Source organism: Leptopilina boulardi, unplaced genomic scaffold, assembly GCF_019393585.1.
Source record: "Leptopilina boulardi isolate dan_hultmark-lab unplaced genomic scaffold, ZJU_Lbou_2.1 LbouV2_112, whole genome shotgun sequence".
NCBI classification, from domain to species: domain Eukaryota; kingdom Metazoa; phylum Arthropoda; class Insecta; order Hymenoptera; family Figitidae; genus Leptopilina; species Leptopilina boulardi.
The window spans coordinates 3,728,861-3,751,479 of record NW_026137655.1 but is presented as its reverse complement, the minus strand read 5'-3'; the positions used below and the strand labels follow the sequence as shown (position 1 = coordinate 3,751,479).

Below are 22,619 nucleotides of genomic sequence, written 5' to 3'. Positions count from 1 at the left end.
TAAAGAAAATAAAGTTTTAATAAAACAAAAAAAATAATTTCTTGTTGATTTCAAATAATTTATTTTGTTCACTAATTATCATATTGAAATCAAAAAAATTTGTTAAATAAAAATAAAAACAAAATATATCACTTTTTAAGTATCAAACAATAAATTATACAGTTCTTTCTTTTAACAATTAGCTTCTGCTATTTTGTCTCGTTTGCTGACAGACTTATTATTGTGAATATAATATCGAAGAGGTTTGTTTGCCCATTCTATTCCACAACTTTCAATTCCAATTCTTTTACACTTGATAATTTTAATTTTTTCTTCATTAAAATTATCTTCTTCAAGCCATAAACCTTTCCAAGAACATAATGAATATTTACTGTGTCCTTTGTCCAACAAATAAGCCATGCACAATTTTGATGGACCATTACACAATTCGTGAGATATAAATTCCTTTTTTAATTTTTTGGAAGATGATTTTTTGATTGAATTACGATTTTTTTCCATTTCTTCAATACCTTCAATTGGCTCGAGGGCACGAACGAGAACTGCGCAACCATCACCTGAAAATTATAATTTTTTTTTTATTCAATAATTTATTAAGTAATCTAATTTTAATTAATTCTAATTTTAATTTACTGTAATTTTATTAAATGCTAATTTCTTTTATCAACACTTTTGTTCAGATAAATCGTTTTCTTTGAGATGCGTTTCAATGTTGCAATCTTTTTCAATCCAGAGATCAAGACATTGACTTATATGTTTTTTGTTGAAAATATTTTTCTCGATATTGAAAGCGGTACAAATTTTACCAGGATCATTGCACAAATCTTGTGTTTTATAATTTTTAATATTTTCAACCATTTCTTTTTCTTGTTGGCCCTTTATTTGTCTAGTGTTAAGTAAAAGTTCCATGTAACTTAAACCCTTTAATGGTTCTATGGATTTGATTTCTACTTGTGAATCAGGCTCTGAATATTATAAGTTTTTCTTTGTTTATTTTTTGATTTAAAAAAAATAATTTTGTACCAAAGATTTGGAAACTTACCCTGACTAGAAAGATTAAAGCAATAATACATTCCATAAGTAAAGTAGACATAAATTGTTCCTGGCGGCATATACATGGGTAAATTTCTAGCAGAAACGCGATATTGATAAGTGTGTGAAGCTTTATCTATGGCTCCTAAATAGCTTTCAGTTTCCACAATTCGACCTTTCAAAATTGTTCCATTTTCTAATTTTCGGACAAGAATTTTTCCTAAAAGATTTTGAGCCAATTGTTCACAAGGTTGATCAAAAAAAGAATACGTGAGTCTAGAAGCCATTAAATCCTTATCACGTTGTGTTAGAGGAGGATCTTCCAATTGCTTCAATTCTTCTTTCATTAATTCCAAATTTACGACTGTTTTGAATTTATTTTTAGATTTTTCATGAGCCTCGGAACCAGCCGTAATTAAATGTTTTTCTATAAATAGTAAAAAATTACTTTCTATATTAATAATTAAAAAATTAATAAGTTATTTTATCATTAAAATGTTAATGTTCTTACTGAGATTTTTAAAGTTCAACTTCTTTTTCACAGGAAAATTTAAAGTTTGATTTCCATTTATATTTATCACAGACTGTCTATTATTTTTAATTTTGTATATAATTTTCTGACTCTCTTCATCAGAAACATGAAATTTCTGTAAAGGATTAAATTCAGTTATATATTATTATATTCAAGTATTTATATTAAAAATACAAAAATGGAAATTAAAATCATTACCTCAAAATTTTTAATTTGTGGTAAGTTTTGACAAGCTTTTTCTTCTGAATTACATTCTTGTCTTGATTGGCAGTCATTTTCACTGGTATTGACGATTGAAATTGAATTATTTAATTTTGTAGACATTTTTCTTTTCATTCTGCTAAAATAATTGAAATTAAAACTACTGTTGAGTTGCTGATGTAAGTGTACATGTAAGTACATAAAGACAAATATTTATTATAATTATGAACTATATTACTTGAAAACATTTAAAGTTTGAATTTTGACTGCCATTTTTGTATATAATTAAAATATAGAAGAGTTAATTGTTTTTTAAATCTCTGTGGTATTTAACTGATTTGTTTATGTTTGTTTAAGGTTAAGTTTGACTGTGTGTCATTTTGTTGAGGACATTGAAGTTTGTAGTTGGTAGAACTGATTCATATATTCATAAGAATATTTATTTGAGCACTAGCTTAACTTAATTGATCAAAAATGAATTATTTAGAATTAAATTTCTAATATTTCTTTAAAAGGTTATTTTTATGTTTAAATTTAATATATTAGCAATAATTATCATTGCAACACAAGTAAATTAATTTCTGACTTCTCAAATTTAAATACAGGAAGTGCCGAAGATGAGTGGAGTAAATTTGTCCACCAATCAGAATCCTACGCTTGACCCCCATCCTTGGTTTTTTCAACCAATCACGTTCTTGGATATTGTCGATGTTCATACATGTTCAACTGTCGTTGAATTGATGGCGTCTCTTTTTCTCCTCCTGATTTTTCGATCGAAAAAGGTAATTATTTCCTATTTTTTTATAAAACTTTTGTGTCTCAACATTAATTAAAGATGAAAGAAGCAATATTTTATTAAAGTAATGTAAAATAATGTGTTGGATATTGCTCAAATATGAAATATGTCATTTGCCGTGCTCCGCAAGGGCAATTACCATATAAGGTAGTTGCATTCCTACACTATTTTGCGAGAAATATTTTTTATAATATTGAGTTTTCGGTAATTATTTATCTGTTTTTGTTAAAAATACAGTGATGGTCAATAATATGCGTAAAATTGTACCGACCGATAAAGTGAAAATTTGGTTTTGGCATTTTTTTCAAGATGGCGTCGGTAGAATTTTTGCAACATTTCAGTTTTCCTTAGCAGTTTGATGAAACTTTTTGTTAAATTTTTCGATAAATATTTACAGTTTGAGTATAATCAGTGTTGATTTATTTGCTTTTACAGATCCATTGGCGATCGGAACAGATTCTGAAAGCATATGCCATTCTTTTAATACTCGGTCTTTTTGAAAGGTTGTAGGTATTTCGAATTTCAAATTCGATTTACAACCCAGAGAAGGGATCTCCGAGGGTTAATTGAATGAAATGCTGTGAAAGAATCTCAAATTTGGAAGGAAAACGTTATACTAAGGTAAATTTTTTGATAATTATGAAAATAATATATATATATTGATAAAAATTTGATCGTATACATATAACAAACATAACCTTAATTACTATTGCATAATTGTTCTCTATTTTAAATAAATTAAACTAAACTTTAAATAATAGAGCTAAATTCTCGTTTTATTAAAGTATTGTGGCAAATTTTGGCTACATAACCTAAAGAAAATATTCTTCTAATTGCAATGATTGCAACTTATCAATTACTTTCATTGTCATTGTCCCAAATTATAGAAAATTGTAATTGTAAATTTATTAGAAATTTCGATATTTCGAAACACAATCGGATTAAAGTCAGAATAATCTTCAGTAAGATTCGAAATGGTATTAAATATATTTTTTTATCAAGATTTTGTATTTTAGTAAAGGTATAATGTTAATATTTTTTTTATTTTATAAATATATGGGCAATATTTTTTTTTAAATTTTGAAAATAATTTTAATTCTCGCTTAACCAAATTCATCTATTAGTGTTAATTTTGTTTTTGTTTTTTAATATTTCCGTTCAATAAATGTAATAATTCAGTCAGGCACGAAAAGTTTAAACTATTTTACGTGACCTGAAAGGTCACGGAGGGTGGAATGTCGTGGTATCTACTATTCATCGGTGTATTATTTTGCGTTGTACGCCTGTAAACCACGATTGGTATGTTGAGAGCGACGTCGCGAACTACACTCTGGGTTATTTTACTAGAAGTCGAAAGCTTTGGCAGTCGCGTGTTTTCGTAGTTGGCTGTGCTAGGCAACTATAGTCTTTAAACTAAAACCTATCATGTAGTCCTTGACATTTTACAATGAATAATATTTGATATAAAATAGGCTTTCCAAGTTTAAAAGAATGTTCCGAAAATTAAAGAAGTGATTTATTTTTGACATAAGATGTATTCGTTAAAATTATTCTTTAGATTATTTTTTCTTAATATAGTTGTATATTTAATATAGAAATTATGTGTATAATTTTTATTAAAAACATCCTTTCTTTAATACAAATAAAAAAAAATTTGTATTCAAAATATAATCAAACCAAAGCAATACTTTTTTTTATTAAAACTTGTAAATATCTTTTATTTGAGTTAAAAATTTTTTTGCAAATAATTAAATGTAAGAAAATTTCCACAGTGCGAAAATTTGTTAATAAAAGCTATTGGATTTTTTTCATTTAATTTTAAAATTAATAATGACTAAAGAAATGATTTTTTGATTAAAAAATATATTGTTTTGATTATACTATTAAATTTTTTCTCACCATTTAAATTGTTTATTCAGGTGCGTTTTTTACTTATGCATACCTGAAGATTTAAATAACTGAGTCAGTAAAATTTGAAGAGAGACGTGCTAATTATGGATGAATGTCGAGGAACGACGTATGTTCCGGAAGTAGAGGAAGGTTTACGAAAGGAGCAGGAACGTCGGGTTGTACAGGAAGGAGCTTTCTTGTGGAAGACCCGAAAGGAGGAGCTTCAACGTCAGAAACACCGCGAGCAATATGAAGTATGTATCGTAAACGAAGGTTCGTCAAGTACCATTTAAGACTTTTCCGTTAGAGGACATTTCTTTCATGCCATTTCCGTTTTGCTTCTCACCCCCAAACTCTCACTCTCTCTTTATATATAGCATATATCTTCAACTTATAAGATTCGATCCTTCGGAGTGTAACGTATAAGTGTGTAAAAATAATAAAAAAGAAGTCCTTGGGTTATGGGAAATAGTAACTGGACTTGAAGGCAATACTATATTTTATGGTCTATACAAGGAAAAATGCTACATAGCTAACTTTATGTCTATATAATTTACATATTACTGGAAGAAATAAGCTCACGTATATATATGAAATATATGTAGAAATTCTTTATTAGTTTTCTTTTTCACGAAAAATATGTCACTTTTTCTGAGTCGTAACATATATTTTAATAGAAATTACATATATCTCAATTGTTTGAAATTACCCCTCTGCAAATAAAAATTAACATTATTTTTTCATTTTTTTTATTGTAAACGTTTTTTTAAAAAAGGTCTTTTGAGTTGGAAACTCCAGGAATGGATTCCAAAATGCGGAATCTATTCATTTAAATTATAAATAGGCTTAAAAAGAAAAGAAAAGAAAGAAAAAAACATATTTTCTTTATAGAAAAATATGATAAATATATTTTTTATTTTTCTTTACGTGGAAAAATCGTATTTCAAATTTTGACTTTTAATTAAGAATATGTTTTTCTTATTGTGAAAAGAATGTTCAGTGCGCAATTTAAAGAAAAGAACAATGTACTTTTCAGACATTTTTATAATAAAAAATTGGTATTAACATTGAAATGTGTTTGTTTAGTTGCAGGCAATGTTGAAGAGTTATTCACCTTGGGGAAAACCTGGTGGTGGTGCTCCATGCGAGACAACTTTGCGGAAGAAGAATGTGCCACTCGAGCCATCAGAGCGAGTAAACACTCAAGACATGGTGAGTTTACATTGAGCATTAGAATTAAATTTTAAACAATCGATATGTTTTGATACAAAAATTCATCATTTTTTGAAGTTTTAGAGATATTTAATGATTATAGAATTTATTTCGTCTGATTTTTAAAAATGAAAAATTATTACAAAAGATGTTTAAAAACATAACTGTTAAATTTGAAACGTGCATATAATATTTTTTGAATTTCAATTTAAAAGTAAAAAGGTACTTATGAAAATGTCAAGAGATATTGAAATAAAAATGTATAGGAATAGAGATATAAACTTTTTGAATATGTGAAAAAAATCTACATCCAAGATAATTTATCATACAATTTGGACAATTTAAAAAATTTGTTTTAAAATTCTCTTTTTTTAAATTTAATTTTAGTTAGACATATATAATGTTTATATGTAAAATAAAAAAATTTAAACTTTTTAAAAACATGAAATATAAAATATTCAATTACATTTTGCATATGCATTATGTAAGCTTGATGTAGCACGTAAAATGTTGAGAAATTTTTACTCAAAAGTATATATATTCTATATAATTTTGTGCTTTAAAATGCATGAGTAGTGCGTATTTACGAGTCATATATCATTTCAAAGGTAACGTTTTAAATGAAGCAAACACATGGTAGTCAAGCAAATCTCTACTCTCGCTTGCAGGTTCTTGGAGATATCATTGATTTTTTTAACACGGTGGTAGGAGAAGAATATTTAGAAATTTCTGCGTTCCATAGTGTATATATATAGAGTGTATATATCTTTTTCTGTAAAGCATGCTATGTGATTTGAAATGACATCGTTATTTATTTTTCTTGAGCTTTTCGCATCAAAGGATTATTCGATATGACGCATTTGACACGGTTTTCTCTTTGCGATCTCTTCCAAGACGACGTTGTCGTTTTCCTAGAAGATTTTCTTCATCGATTTTCAATCAAATTTTTAGCTTGTTCCAAAGATATCTGTTCATGTTCTCATATATATAATCTGTTAATATTTTATATATACATGTACATGTACACGAATGAAGTTGGGAAAAATTTTATGAAAAATTATGTGCAAGTGTGCGGAAAATTTTTCTATCAAATTAAATTTAAAAATACAGAACTATTATTAAAAAATAATTGTAACAAATGATTAACAATTGTGTAAGTTTTATTCAAACAAGTATGAAAGTTTATAACTGATTCATTAATTTATTTTTAAAAATTATTTTTTGACACTGTTGCTTACTTTTTTTGACCTGAAATAATATATTAGAATTATATACAGAAATTTATTTAAAAATCTAATTGATGATATATAGATTGATTCACTGTCGTTATCGTTTGAGTGACGAGAAAAAAAAGACATTGACAGCAACTCAGTGAGACGTTGATATAAAGTTCATTAATTTCCCAACTGACTTCTGGCATGAAAAGCTCTACTGATTCTGTTAAACTGGATACTGAAAAAAGATGATTGGAATCGGCATATATTCATCACACTATCCCATTTAATAATATATAAATAAATCAATTTTCATATATTATTTTGAATATTAACAGTTTTTTTATTTAATCTATTATTGACAATTTATTAAGGAAGAAATTAAATTTTAATATTAAAAATTGAAATATTTTTCAAGTTTTGCCATATTCTTTTTGGAGAGTACACGTTAAGATGGGTTTTTAACTATTTAAGACTGTATTTCAATTGTGGTGCAATCCTATAGCTGAATTCCGTTCCATGGGGTCGTCCTGGACCTGGTGGAGCTCCTTGGAGAGATCCTAAATTGTTGGGAGTTCGTTTTCTCGAATCACTGGTACGCATATCTTAGTTATATGCGTAGTTCTAGATGAATTTTATTTTTTATCAGGTGGATCAAGTTATAAAGAGTTGTACTTAATTTTTAGTAAAAAGTTTATTTTTGTTTATTTCTTCACTTTCATTAGAATTTATAATTTCTTCTAAATTTTTTTTTCTTTTTGGTCTGCCTGATTTTTTACTTAAATTAATCGATTATTTAATTTTTTGAAAATATTTTACGATTTAGAGAAAATGCGTCAAAAGGCAAAATTTTTATGTAAAAAAGTTTTCAACTCTTTTATAGAAGGAAATTTTTTATTTGGATTTTCAAAAACCTTAAGTCGTGACATTTTTTAATGAAATTTAATAATTTTTTGCAGCTGACTTCTTTTTTCGAAATTGTTTCTAATCGGGTAAATTAGAGTCGATTGATTTATGGGAAGGTTTTATTTTATTTTCTGTCTGTAAACGTTGAACTGCTTCTCAGCCAAGCAACTAAAGAAGGACTTTGATAGATGAATATCGAGTTTTTCGTTGGTTTTCTTAACAGATAGTATCTATTTAAAAAAAGATAGGCATTTTTTTCCGCGGATTTCATTTTAAAATTTATATGTAAATACATTATTAAAATTATAAGTTAATATAACAAATTTTTTTTATATTGTTCAATGTTATTGAATTATAAGCTATGCTTTCAGTCAAGAACACATTTAAATTTTTCTTTATAATTTACTGTGTAATTTATATTTAATTAAATTATTTTGTATTTTATTTTTTTTATTTTTATTTGACCCAATTTGTTATCGATTATTTTCTATTTATTTTATCTAAAGATGGAAATATTATCATGTATGCGATTAGTTTATTAATTTATTGATTTATTTATAATAAACAGGCAATGCAGTTAATTAAATAATATATAATTGATTTATAGTTAAACAATAATATATATAATATATTTATATATATATATTACAAATATGATATTGCCACTGAATATATATAAATAAATTATGTAACTCGAGGCTAAAATTATAATTTTTGTAATTACATATTATCAATTTATTATTTGCATTTTACCAATAATGTGTTAATAATATAAAAAAAACTAATTTAATTTTCTTATTTTTTAGGGATGGATGACAAAATCTGCTATTAAAAGTATGCAACCAATAAATCCCCAGGCATCAACTGAGATAAATAAATTGCACGATGCCAATGCTAGAAAAGGTAATGAAAAATTTTTTTAATAATAATTTATTAATAGAAATGGCTGATATTAACTTTAAACAATTTAATTATTACAAACTATACCAGTAAAATTAATCAGTTTTGGAAATTTGGAACATTGTATAAAGCATATGGTGTGAAAAATTCATAATTTATGACTTGATAATTGCACGTTGTTAATATCTTGTGTGACAACATCATAAATATTTGTGTTAAATTTGCTATAACATTGTTGTATGTATAACATAGTATCCACAAAATGTCTAAAATTAGGATAAGCGTTAATATTTCAGAATTTATTGTTTATTGATCTAGTACGATTATTGTTACCGATTATGTGATCTATTATTTTATTGTCGTACAATGTTTACAAAATTTTACAAAAGTAGTTATTGATTAATGTTGTACTAAAACTTATTACTATATTGTTTTATGATAAACAAGAATTTTTTTATTTAAAAAACAAAAATGATAAAATTTTCTAATCATTCTGTAAAAATTTCAATTATGTCTAGTAAAATTAATTTTTCTTAGTGTTAATTTAGTATTAATTTAAAATAAGATAAAAAATCCTGATTATTATTCAAGTTTTTTTTAAAAATAAAATACTGTGATATTTTGTAGTATTCGTGTACATAAATATTTATCACTTTTAATCAGAAAGAGGAATGAAGTGATGTATTTCTCTGTTAAAATTTCTCTTGTTACATTGTAGGAATTACCCCGGACCCTCATCCAGGTCCTATTACTGAACGCAATTCAGGGAAAGCGTATAATGAGGAGGTTCAGGTTTATCGCCTCACCGGTGGCGTCGAGTTGGTACCACTTCTGACATGTAGGAGGCATTATTCACAATCGCAGCCCATCCGACATCTCATCACTGACGCCAGAAAATCTAGTTACACTTTAGAAACGTGAGTTACACATTTCTTAATATTATATAATCTGCTAAATTTCGTAAAATAAAAAATTACGACTGCTTTTCAATCAATTTTTGCGTTGATTGAAACAATGAGAAAAACCCACCGATGACGAAGAATGTCTTTAAATATTTTTTTATTACAGAATCAAAGAAAAATTTTATCACTGAAATTTTTCACTATATTTACCCGGTTTTATAATGGAATTTTTTTTCTTTTTTTTTTTTTTTTTTGGTGTGCAAGGTATACTTTTATGGCAAATGGAAGAAATAGTCTTTTGTTCGAGTCCTTTCACTTATAACCATGTCGCTGTGGTTATCAATTTAATTTAACACACGAACGGCTGACAACACATAGAGTTTTCTACTTACTATTTTCCTTTTAAGTTCCATTTACTTTTGCGCTCGACAATGTGAGCTCTTTTCTACTGATTGAATTTTTTTCCTTTTCTTGTTTCAATATATTATTAATTTTATGTAACATTCTATTCAATTATAAAAAGGAAAAACATGTGATATGTCAGAATTTGAGCGAGTTTAGCTCAAAAGCCTATTTGCCCAATCAGAAATAGTTTTATTACATAGAAAGTCTTGATTCAGATAAAATTGATGTTAAAAAAAGATATTTAATAAAAATAATGTCACACATATATTGGGGATAATAATAGAATTAATAACATGAGAAAATTGAAACCATAAAGAGAAAAAATGTTTTTTTTTTAATATAGGTTCTTTTCTTGGTTAAAATATGTTCCATATTTGAATTGCTAAGTTTTCTTAATAGATTAAAGTAGATACTCATAATAACAAAAGTTACTCATAATTTTACGACAAAGTAATTGTTACTATTTATGGAAATTCATTCCATAATCTGAATACCGCATGTTGCATATGACTAGGATATGATATGCTTTCGACGAAACCAGAAAGGCGAGATTTAGTATAAGATTACCGTTTAACCAAAATAATCCTTCCGAAGTGTTGCATAAAAGATAGGTATCAGACTCAGCGTTTTCACATCTTTGTGGGGGATTCTTTTATGCATAAAATGAAGAATATCCTTTCTGTTTTTTAAAAAAGCGTTTTCCATATATGACAATTTACAGAAAATCAAGAGATCTCTAAATTTATAATTATTGTACCCAGAAAAAAACTATATTTCTCTGAGAGCTAAATAAATATTTTCTGTTTTTTTTTGAGAGGATAATGTAAGAATCATTTAAAAACGGAATATTTCTCTGAATATGAGATAACTTTCTCTCAGAGTGTAAATTATGATCTTTAATTCTCAAGTAGTGATTTTTTAAACAAATTTACATGGTAAAATACTTGTTTAAACTTTTGCAACTTTCAATGTTATTAACTTTCGCGAAGTAAAAGTAATTAAATTACCTCAATTAGGGAACGAAGCCTGCGGTCAAAAACGCAAAATGTCAATCATGCTTGTGCAGAATTTTTTTTCCCGTTAACTTTCTCTGGACTTATATTAATGTCACTTCCAAACCACTTACATAGCTAATGAACAACCAAAGAAAACTTTCAAAATCTTGACATTAACTATATTCAACTTATTTTTTAATTAAAAAATTCTTTTAACGACTAAAAAAACAAAATTTATTTTGTTAATAATTTATGATATTTTCTAAATAATATCACATTTAACGTTTCTTTTAGCAGAATTTTAAATTCGATGTTATTTTAGAGAAAATTATAACTACGTTGAAATTCCATATTTTTATCAATATTGATTTCTATCAGTTTTGGTAGTTTTTTTTAATTTAAAAAATTTTTTCTTTTTTTTATTAATAAATAATTATCTTTTTTTTTATTATTCAACGAAATCTATTTTTTTTATCTAAAAGATATTTAATTTCAATTAGATTTTAAAGTTTTTTTTGTTAAATAATACATGACATTAATCTTTGTCAGAGAATTAGTTTTATCTTAAAACTAATTAAATGGTTTAAGTAATTTTTTTTATATAAAATGACACGTTGGACAAACGTTGGCGTATGTCGTGAGATGTGGAGAGTGTTGGTCAGGTCTGCATGGCACTCGAGGGATGAAACTACATTACAGATAATCAGCCAGTTGACCCCACAGTTCATCAACACTGTATGTGGCTAGTAATAGGAAATCGCATAATACTTAATAAAAATCCAATTCACATATGCATCTCAAAAATTACAAAAATTATTATTTATCAAATTTAATGATAAATGTATTTATATTCATCTAAAAAACGATAAAATTCTTTTAGCATATTAAAAAAATAAATAAACAAATCTACTCAGAAAACCAACAAAAATTGTCTTAAAAATGTTCCAACTTAAATTAAGATACATTTCATTAGTTTTTATTTTTATATACTATTAATCTAAATTTTACTAGTAATAAAAGATTATTAAGATTTTCATCTTTTTAAAAAATATTAAAAAAAAGTTTTAAATTATTTATAGAAAATTTGAAAAAATAAAAATCTTTTTGATGCGAAAAAAATTAAATGAAAATTTAAATAGTTATTGATTGTTGAAATCGGTTTTTTTAAGATGTTCACTTGATATGTTATCGATACGAATTTCCAATATGCGATACGATAAAGTTGCTTTATTGTCCGATAGAGTTATGTATTATGCCACTTATGTGAGGAAGCACTGTGAGGCAGTATAATGAGACACTTTGATAGCGTTTAATGGAATACTCTATGAAGCAACAGTCGAGGGAGAGGCGCAATGTTGTTTATGATACTCTGCGACGCTATCTACCGAAAACTAGCCTTAACAGTACTAATTAATGTCTTGTGTGTATATTGTAACATTGTCAAAAAATAAATGTAGAATAGTTTTTTTTAAAAAAACTTATTGCAACACTTTTAAGACACAGATTTTAGAGTATTTATAAGGCGGTGAAGTTCACATCGATTACGATCATCTAAATTTTAAAAACCAAGATACTGCATAAACAAAACAAAAACCTTCAAAAAAACATTATACCTAACAAAAAACATAAACTTCAACCCAAAATTCATTAGAAAAACACCCCTAGTATTAACCCCTCCATTGACATTTTTCAAAAAAATTGAAATTTCGTTACACACACAATTTTATTGCAAATTCTTGCACAAAATACACCTAAAAGTGTAGAAAAAAATTGACAGCCAAATACGAGTAGAGGAAGACACCTATTACCACCAAAAATACATCCAAAACCATAAAAAAGTTCCCAAAAAAATTCAATTTTTCTTAGGCAGACGATTTTATTGCAAACTCTTGCACAAAATACACCATAAAGTGTACAAAATTATTAACAGCCCAATACGAGTAGAGGAAGACACCTATTACCACCAAAAATGCATCCAAAACCATAAAAAAGTTCCCAAAAAAAATCAATTTTTCTTAGGCAGACGATTTTATTGCAAACTCTTGCACAAAATACACCTAAAATACGTGATATTAAATGATCCAAAAGTTCTGAACGTTTAAATGAACAAAATAATTTTTTCAATCTATAAATTATTAAAATTATAATGTCAATGTAAAATAAAACAGTAAATTAAACAAATATTAAATTAATAACTTCTTTTTAGATATTTAAAACAATATTTTGTAATAAAATTTGTACTTGAAGAAGTTGTAAAAAAAATTTGTTTATTTGAACGTTCAAAACTTTTGGCTCTTGATATTGAACAGTAACTTAATTAATGAAGTAAAAACTCTTTTTTAAAATTTACTATTTTGTTTGTAATATATTTGCAGTTTGAGAGCACTTGCCGCTACCAACAGAGAATACATAGCAGAGCTCGCTGATCAAATAAGACGAAAACGAGAAAGAAACGTGGTAAGTTAAAATTAATTAATTTCTCTTTCAACTTCCAACCAATATGAAATTACATTTAACGCAATGCAACATTTATTTTCAATTATTATTACGTTCTCTTATTTGTGATTTGCTTATAATATTTCGATAATGCATATAGAAACAAACAAAAAAGAATTGTTTGATTTAAAAACGTCTGTTAATAACTAGGTATACTTATTGTTGTCATATTTCGTTATAGATGCGCTTTTTATTGAAATGTCTTTTAATATAATTATTTTTATATGTCTCTCAATGAGACTCAAATATCTCGAATAGGTATTAATTATAGGAATTGTGCTGCTGTAGATTATTCGATATTATTTATATAGTTATCGTTTCGTTTTTGCTTCACGCATGCTTTCTATTTAATCGAATCTTTGTGTAGTCTATGTATTTTTTGTGGTTTAAAAATAATATTTTAAGGAAGAACAGCGAATGGAAAAGGAAAGATGTCGGAGACATTTCGATACGTGGAAGAGTCTATGGGGTAAACCGGGACACGGAGCACCAATAGATCACGTGCAGAGAAGCAATCTTTACAATATACTTTATCGACCGTCCGTTTACTAAATTCAGCTCTAATACCGTGAATCTTAAATTTTCTTTTTGTGACCATGTAGAGATTCGTTTCCTTTGGAAAAGAAAAAAAAATATACTAGTTTAAATTTAACGGGAAACATGGTTGGAATATGGATTTCATCTGTATTCTTAAAAATACAACGGAAATTCTTTGCTTTAAAAAACTTTTAATTTTTCATATTTTTAATTCAATATTTTTATTTAATATTAGTAAATTTTACCTAAAAAAATATTTAATTATTCTTCATTTGGTTAAATTTATTTTAAATATATAAGTTCAATTGTTTTTGGTTTTAAATTCTTATTAAAACATTGGAAATTATCATTGAAAAGTGTCTCACTTGAGTTTCAAAAAGAAAAATAATAATTATGAAACATATAACGAGAATGAGTCGAGATTTTAATTCTGTTTCGAGAAAGTAGGACGGCGGCCTTGAAGTCTATTTCATTGTATGTTTTTCATTGTTTTTAACTATGACAGGAACTCTGATTTCGGTGAGAAAGTGTCCTTGTTGTAACAAACAAAAGGGGGCGATAGATGTAGCCAATTTAATTTCAAGCAACACATGAATACATTTACAATTTTTCTTTGATGGATTTTTAAATTTACACATTACTTTATTACGTGTAAAAAAAATTAGAAAGTAGGTCTAAATTTTCTGCGTTACTTTTTTCTCAATATTTTTAGGATATTATAGTTTTTGTTTTCGATTAAAACTTTTTTTCATTTTTTTCAATCGTACTAAAAGCAGTTTAATTCGTTTATTAACATTTAAGTACATCAAGTTAATTAAAAATAAATTTCTATGAAAGTCAGCCGAGTTTAGTAGAATAATCCGTATGCGGTCAGACCTACCGGAATAAGGGCAAGTGAATTAAATTTCAAAAGTATTTAAAATTTGAATAATAATAATGATAATAATTTATTTTTAATTTTTAAGAATAAAATAGTTTTAAATTCACTTTTTATACTGAGACATGAGCCAAAAGTTTTGAACGTTTAAATGAACAAAATATTTTTTTCAATCTATAAATTATTAAAAATTATAGTGTCAATGTAAAATAAAACAGTAAATTAAACTAATATTAAATTAATAACTTCTTTTTATACATTTAAAACAATATTTTGTAATTAAATTTGTACTTGAAGAAGTTGTAAAAAAAATTTGTTTATTTGAACGTTCAAAACTTTTGGCTCATACTGAGACTAAAAGAAAGGTTGTATTTAATATTTTTTTAACATTAATTCTTGGTTAATATTGCTTTTAGAAATTCTAAAAAAGCACTGTTTTTTATAGTACATGTTTTATTAATGTACATAGCTGATTTTAAAGTAGATTTTAAAGACCTTTTAGATACGTCAGTAATGAGTTTAAAAAAAAAATTACAACTATCTATTTGAAAATTTTTTCGCAACTGAACTTGATAACTTAAGGTCGTAATCTAGAACTCGGCCTTGAGTGAAACAGTCACGCAATCTACATAGATTAATGAAATTTAAGAAGATAACGTTAATTTCACTTTGCGTCATTTGCTGATTATATAATTTAAAAATATTTCTAAAATGCACGAGATATATACCTTAAAAGAATTATTTTACTGTGTGTGACATATTATACTGTTGGGAAAATCTTCGTTAAATTTACTCCTCTAAACTAGAATTAATTAAAAGTGTGACACTAATTAATATTCTTTTTTTCGTAATAATTAAGTTATTTTTTTAATTTATAAAAAATATAAAAATTAATTATTATTAATTTATTTATTTAGCAAATGACTTTCTTCTGTCTTGCTCGATACGGGTTTTTCTACTGTCCTCTATAATTGCGTCTGATTATATTTACACTCTTCTCCTTTGTCTTGCATTAACATTATTATTTAACTTTGTAACAAGTATATTGCTCTTATATTTATTCTATTTAATGTTGTTACTACTTTTTTGTTGAAAATTTTACAATTTCAAAAAAAATACTGAATATATAACAATTAATTGCTATATTTGTTGAAACAGATGGACATTTTTTAAAATCGTGATTTTTGTTTCCCTTGAGTATAAGAATTGTTACCATTCTAGTTTTCTCTATGGAAAAGTAAATGTTATTTTAAAAAAAAATTGAAAATAGAAATAAAATATAACGATATAAAAAAAGTTGATTGAATGTAAAAATGCAAGAGGAAAATGAAAAGAAAGAGTGAAAATTTTTTAATGTCGGGAATCAGTTTGAAAGTTCCTTTTTCTACATTTAGTTTGCGTTTCGTCGAAAATCTGCCCTCTCTTGTATATCCCATGCTCCGTGAAATCTCTCATGCCATGTAGCAACCAACCGTGCTTTCTCTTCTATTGTCTAACTATTGTATCCCGTTACCCACTGTGTCGGCACGTTTGTATAAAGGGGTGATTCATTCTCTAGCGAAATATCAGTTCCTGTACCGGCTGAAATTCAGTCACTGCTTGCTTGCGTAAAATCGCGTTCCCTCTCCCTTTTGCGAGCATTGTCATGCGAAAGTAGGTCGCGCTTGCAACAGAGAGTGCTATGCCGATGTATTCCGCGAACTTTATTGGGTGCCCATGGTTTTAGACGTTCCGGATATTGCGTAGCGAACACGTAGATCGCTTCCCTAGCGACGTGTGTCTGATAATTGGTCGGTTATTGGTGGTTTCCCCTCGAACAATTGCCACCACCAAAAACATGCCTCTTCGTTTAGTCTGTTGGTCCCTGACGTGTAACTGATAAAATTTAGCGTGAACGACAACCATTCAAATGGAAAATAGAGAATTGCCACACACACGTTGTCACACACTGACGGAAAGAACAATACTGGTTTCAATCATTTAAGCCTCAATATATCTGGCAATCTAAATGTTACGTGTCGAGTTTACAATCTATATCTGTATATGTATTATATTTGTGTATACAATCTCAATTTTTCAAATTGAAATGATTTCAATCTTTGTGCCGAGACATTATTGTTATTGATTGATTGAGAAAATCCTCATTTTGAAATTGAAAATATGAATTTCAGTAGTACAAGTAGGTTTTAGTCAGAAAGAACGATTTAAATTCATGTGATTCAGGTAGAAGTAGTAAAAGTCCATTTTTGACAGACAAAACATATTCCATATTCTTCATGGTAGTAGTAAAAGTCAGTTGCACTCAGACAAAACGATTTTAAATTCTTTTATAAATAATATAATTAGTAGTAGAGGATGGTTTTAGCCAGACAAAACTGTTCAAAATTGTTTAATTTTAGAATTAATAGTAAAAGCGGGATACAGATAGACTTTAAAATTTAAAAGTTTTTGGTATTCTTTGTATGAGTATTTAAGGATAGTTTCTCAGTGAGGCAAAACTTTTTCAGATACTTGTAAATTTTGTATTAGTTTTCAAAAATAGGGTTCATTTAGAAAGACATTTCCAAAGTTATGTACTTCTGATGTTATTAGTATAAAAGTTAAGTCTCGGACAGATTGAAATTTTACATATTAATGTAATTGTATTATCAGTAGTTCAAGACAGTTATATTCAGACTAAAGGTTGTTGAATTCTTATAATTTTTATATTATTTAGTTAAAAACTTTGAAACTTTTCAGGATAATAAATTTTCAATAAAAGATTCATTATTCAGTTATTTTATTGTGTATCAAAAACTCGCAATATTTTATAAATAATAGAAGCTCATGTCCAATTTTACCCGACCAGATAATATTTTCCCTCGTCTCTTTTCTATGCATATTGAAGTATAGGAATTATGAAACTACAGTATACATTTTCCAATTCTATTCATACAGAAATTATTATTGTTAAGTAAACATGAAATTGAACTATAAAAATAATTATTTTGAATTGCATTATTACTTCTATATTAGGTGTACATCAAATTTTTCGCTTTTAAAAAAAATAAATTTAAAAAGTCGAAGCTCGTTAAATATTTTAATGACGAAATTGTAACAAAGCCCAGATAAAATAGACCTGTCTACTATACAATTTAGCTCTCTGAAACAACTGACAGAATAGTTAATTTCCCAGTAAAGCAAAATTTCTAATTCTGAACTAATTAGCCGAATCAAATGCCCTGTACTATTTAATATCGAATTCAATTTTTTGATCAAATAGACTTTACTGTTTATTATTATTATATTATTAATTTGAAACAAGTTGTGAGAAAATTTAATAATAAAATGCTTTTGTTTTTAACATAAACGTAAAAACAGGATCTGATTTTAAATTGTTAAATAGTTAAATGAATTGATTTAAAAAATATAATTTGTTTCGGTGTTATTCGTGAAATCGCAATTATGTCATTTCTCATTCTTATAAAGCGATTATAAATTGTAATATTAAGTTTATGAGAGTGCGCAATCAGACAATTTCATAACTGGTTTAGGCACGTAGTCGGTACACTATATAAACCACAAAGTTAATAGAAGTTGATTTTAGAGTTTAGCCGAGTAACTTTTCCAATAAAATGATTATTTTTTTACATTAAATTTCTTCATTTCATTAAAATACAGGAAAGCAAATTTTCTAACTGGAATTTTATTTTTCAAGGACAAATAATAAGTTTATATATATGTAATGATAATTTTAAACGAAATGAGATTAAATTCCGTGTGAATTTGGGTCAAAGGTTGAATTGATCCTTTTTTTATGTGAACAGTAATCAGTAAATAGCTTCTGTGGCGACTTTCCGCGCAATGGAAAGTCACTTTCAGTTGCGACACTATTAGCTACAGTCCATAAGAGCATTGACAGAATGACGAATGTTTTGCAAGTTTGAGCTTGATTAGAATTAAAAGTGTATTAATCAAAAGGTCTAGACTTGACTACATGAAAAATTTACACGGAATAAAAGTGTTTAATAAATAATAATAAGCCAGAACAAAAACGAAATTGACGATATTATACAAATTTAATGAGAGATCGAAAATTTTCAATGTTATTTCATTATGCTAATTATGTTAATTATTACCGAAATTTGTAAAAAGGAATTTTATTTTTCAACCAATTTTAGAGAAATTGATGAACACAGCCATTAATAAGATATGTAAAATGTATGACAATTATTCAATGCACGTTTCTCATTATAATGTAAATTATTATTATATGAGCGACAAAGTTAATTTTAGATAAAATGAATAAAATTGTATTTTAGGTCATAGACACTTTAGTAAATGATTTGCAATAATGTAAATTGTATAGAAAATAAAAAGAAAATAGTAAAGATGAGTGTCATTTATTTTTGAAAGAAAAATTTTTGTCCTCTCTTTTATTTGTTTTAAAATTAAATTTTTATTAATTTTACTCTTCTTTTATAATAATACTCATAATATTAAAATTGTCAGTTCATTCATGTTTCAGAATTTCAAATTCGACACGGGCAACTCAGAGACTCCCTGAAACTTTTTTCATATCAGCCAGCCAAAATTATCTCGCGTTTCCAGAATTGCTTGGTGAGTGTGTATTTAGTTTCAAAACTTCAAGTACTCTTTCAACTTCATGAAACAAGCGAAACTAACTGCCTTCTTCAAATAAAGTTTCCCCCGTCTTGCATTTTGAAAGAGACTTTGAGAAATATCAAGTACCAAGAGATGAGCTAAATATCTCAATGCATAAGCTTATATAGAAATTGAAATTATTAATGACAAATATATTGAAACGGTATTCTTTTTTTTGTTTAAAAAGTAGTCTCTTTAAAACGTTCATTTATATATTTAACACAGAGAATAATGCACTGATTGGTGATTGGCACAAATTGAAATAAATAGGGAACATGTCACTGAAAGTATTAATGAAATTCACTGATTTAAATTAAAAGCGTTGCAAATAACTATTTCAAACCAGTATATAACCTTTTGTTCCACATATCAGTGTTAATTTGAAATATTTCAATACTTTCTATTCTCTGAAATTTATTTCAATTTAAGTTTATTAAATTCAGATGTTAAAAGAAACGAAAAAGTGATTATTAATTTTTTATTAATACGAATTAAAATAAGCAAGGCGGAAGTATTCTTATGCTTTCATTCTTCCCAAGTAGGATTAAACTTGTTTCATGAAATTTAATTATGATTTATCGATTGTCTTAATTTTTAAACTTATTTTACAAATTTAATTTTTCTTAAGTTCCCATCTCTCTAAAAAAAACAAGAAATTTTAAGGGGTTGCGGAACTTTTATTATAATTAAACATTTTAATATAAGAAAAATTGATAGATGAAAGTAAAAATATATTTGAAAAAATAATGAAGGGATTGAGGAAAAAAATTTAATAGCATTGGAATTGAAAGTAATGAAATTGAAAAAAGAAGTGAAAACTTTGAAGCTTTTCTAGTTTTCACTTTTCGACAGCTTTTTTGAGAAATTCTTTTCATGCGGCGACGCGATGATGGTCGGTCATTATACTTATTATGAGATTGCACTCGCACTTCTGTTTATAGGCGAGAATGTTTGAGCAATTCTCCCTTATGAGAATTCTGAAAGTACTTTTGAAATATTCTATCGAACGTACTATTCACCATGTATTATATTCGGAAATGTGAAATTTCTCAATCCATTGCAAAGAGGTAGGAATACGTGACTGGTGATAGCGTCTTTTAGAATTGGCTAGAGACCAACATGCGCTGTCTTATCGTGTATGGCATCTTCTTTTTTCCCCGCATATATTATAATTTTATCTTTCATTTTATTTATTTCTTCGTCTTTAACAGATGAGTCGACAAGATTAAGTTCATTATTTACCACTGTCAAATATTTATTTGAACAGAGGCAGTAATATTCGAAACTGAATTATCATTTATCTTTATATCAATATTTTATTACACTTGAAACACGTTATATGCAAATTAATTTCGTGTCGTTTATTTCGTAATAAATGTAAAAATTATTCTGGAATTGGAAGTTAAAATTAAAAATTTAGAACGATAAAATAGATTTCTTTCTGCTTTAAATCTGAAACATTTACATCTTTGAAGTTTTCACCGCAGTGACAGTTATTTGGATTTAGGATCGCAGGAGGAAATGAAAGAAAAGAAAAAGGGAAAAAAGTGTTTTCAGTCCATGCTCATTAAAAGTAGCAAGGGTAACGAGCCAAAATGATGTGTCTATAGCTTTCGTAGTTAGTATTCGATACCGCGCTTTCTTCAGAGGCCAATATCATGATACGAGAGCGTCTGTCAAGGTTTTTTTCAGAAGCTGAAGTTTAATTAGGCCGCTTTAATTACGGTGGCTAGTAATGTACTCGATTCTTTTTTCGTGAGGTAATCGCAGGGGTGTAATTAAGAGTTCCAACCCCTTTGGCTTCCCAACCTCGTTTCTAACCTCGACCGACCGCGCGGGAGGCGTGGACCATGGGATTTCAATTTACCTGGCACGGGTCACCGCCCTTCTACTTCATGAAAAGGACTTTTCCAGTCCCGCAGGCTGCCTGCCTTAACCAAGGTATTCCGGCAGATGAAATATGCAACGCGCTTTTCTTACTCGGATTTCTTGCGCGATCCCCACCGAATCGCCCAGAGAACTAAAAGGAAACTGGGAGGAGGAAACGGGTTTTGGGGAGGGTTAATTGCTAGGAAATACGATAAAGCTGGATGGGAAGCATTTCACTGGGACGTTTTTTTGGTCTTGTGCAATATTTTTGAATTATGTCCGTAAGGTTGAAAAAAAATGTCGAGAGAAAATCAGTTTAATTGCAATTTCAAGTCAATTTATTTAAAGAAGAGACTCGACATGTTTTAGACCAATTCTCAAAATTGATGACATTTAAATTTAAAGTTAAGGAAAAAAGTAAGATTGTTCGCAGATAAGGGATTTTTTAAAAGAAAATTTATGTCTTACTAAAGCCGCCTTTCACTACTTATTTTTAAAATATAGCAATTTCGAGAAGCTCTGTCTGACTAAAGTCGACTTTCACTACTGATTAGATTACAATAATTAAGGAAAATTCTGTCTGCCTAGAATTATCTTTCACTACTGATTTTCAAATTTCAGGAATTTAGTAAAGTTAGGTCTGACTAAAGCTGTCTTTTACTACTGATTTTTGAATTACAAAAGTTTTGAAAACAAAATTTTCCAGAATGTTTCTAGTGATAACTGATTGCCCTTTGTACTCACTTTTTTCACCCATTGTGAAATTTACAACCTATTTTATCTGTTTTTGAACATTTGTCAACTATTTCACATTTCTTCAGTTGTCGAATGGAAACAATATATCTTTTTTTTAAATAACAATAGATACTGTAATAAAGTGGTATTCTCTTCTTAAGTGGATTAAAATTTTTATTTTAATTTTATTGAAAAACTTTGTTTTTGTATGAAATAATAACACTTGTCGATCGTAAAGATTATCTTTCTCAATATATGATTATTATTAAATGAAAAACAGCTACTTGAACAACTTAATAATATTATTTTCTTTTTTTATTAAAATTTGATAAAACGTTTATCAAATGGAAAATTATTTTTCATAAGATTACAATAAAGATAAATATGACAGGAAAACTCCATTAGGAATTATTATTTCGTCATTAATGATTCAATTTTTTTATCGCACGCTATATAATATTTTTAAAAATGATACGTAT

The 22,619-nt window shown here is 27.1% G+C and overlaps 2 protein-coding genes across 4 annotated transcripts; one reads left to right on the top strand and one right to left on the bottom strand.

Annotated features, from left to right (window-relative positions):
- Positions 1-34: 34 nt before the first annotated feature.
- Positions 35-2,170, bottom strand: LOC127281408 (DNA-3-methyladenine glycosylase-like). 3 transcript variants are annotated; one of them, XM_051305116.1, is made up of 6 exons: positions 2,001-2,170; positions 1,760-1,901; positions 1,541-1,676; positions 1,040-1,456; positions 804-962; positions 35-554 (listed from the first exon to the last, which is right to left on the bottom strand). In XM_051305116.1, the coding sequence occupies exons 1-6, from the start codon at positions 2,033-2,035 to the stop codon at positions 172-174; spliced, it is 1,272 nt and encodes a 423-aa protein (XP_051161073.1). In that variant the 5' UTR covers positions 2,036-2,170; the 3' UTR covers positions 35-171. The 3 variants fall into 3 exon arrangements, with proteins under 3 accessions (XP_051161073.1, XP_051161064.1, XP_051161082.1); XM_051305107.1 differs by having other exon boundaries at positions 1,760-2,162; XM_051305125.1 differs by lacking the exon at positions 804-962 and having other exon boundaries at positions 1,760-2,160.
- A 312-nt stretch (positions 2,171-2,482) lies between these two features.
- Positions 2,483-14,202, top strand: LOC127281370 (uncharacterized). Its single transcript, XM_051305059.1, has 9 exons — positions 2,483-2,544; positions 2,994-3,179; positions 4,478-4,702; positions 5,535-5,660; positions 7,380-7,469; positions 8,587-8,683; positions 9,399-9,597; positions 13,358-13,439; positions 13,884-14,202. The coding sequence occupies exons 3-9, from the start codon at positions 4,553-4,555 to the stop codon at positions 14,028-14,030; spliced, it is 891 nt and encodes a 296-aa protein (XP_051161016.1). The 5' UTR covers positions 2,483-2,544; positions 2,994-3,179; positions 4,478-4,552; the 3' UTR covers positions 14,031-14,202.
- Positions 14,203-22,619: the final 8,417 nt, after the last annotated feature.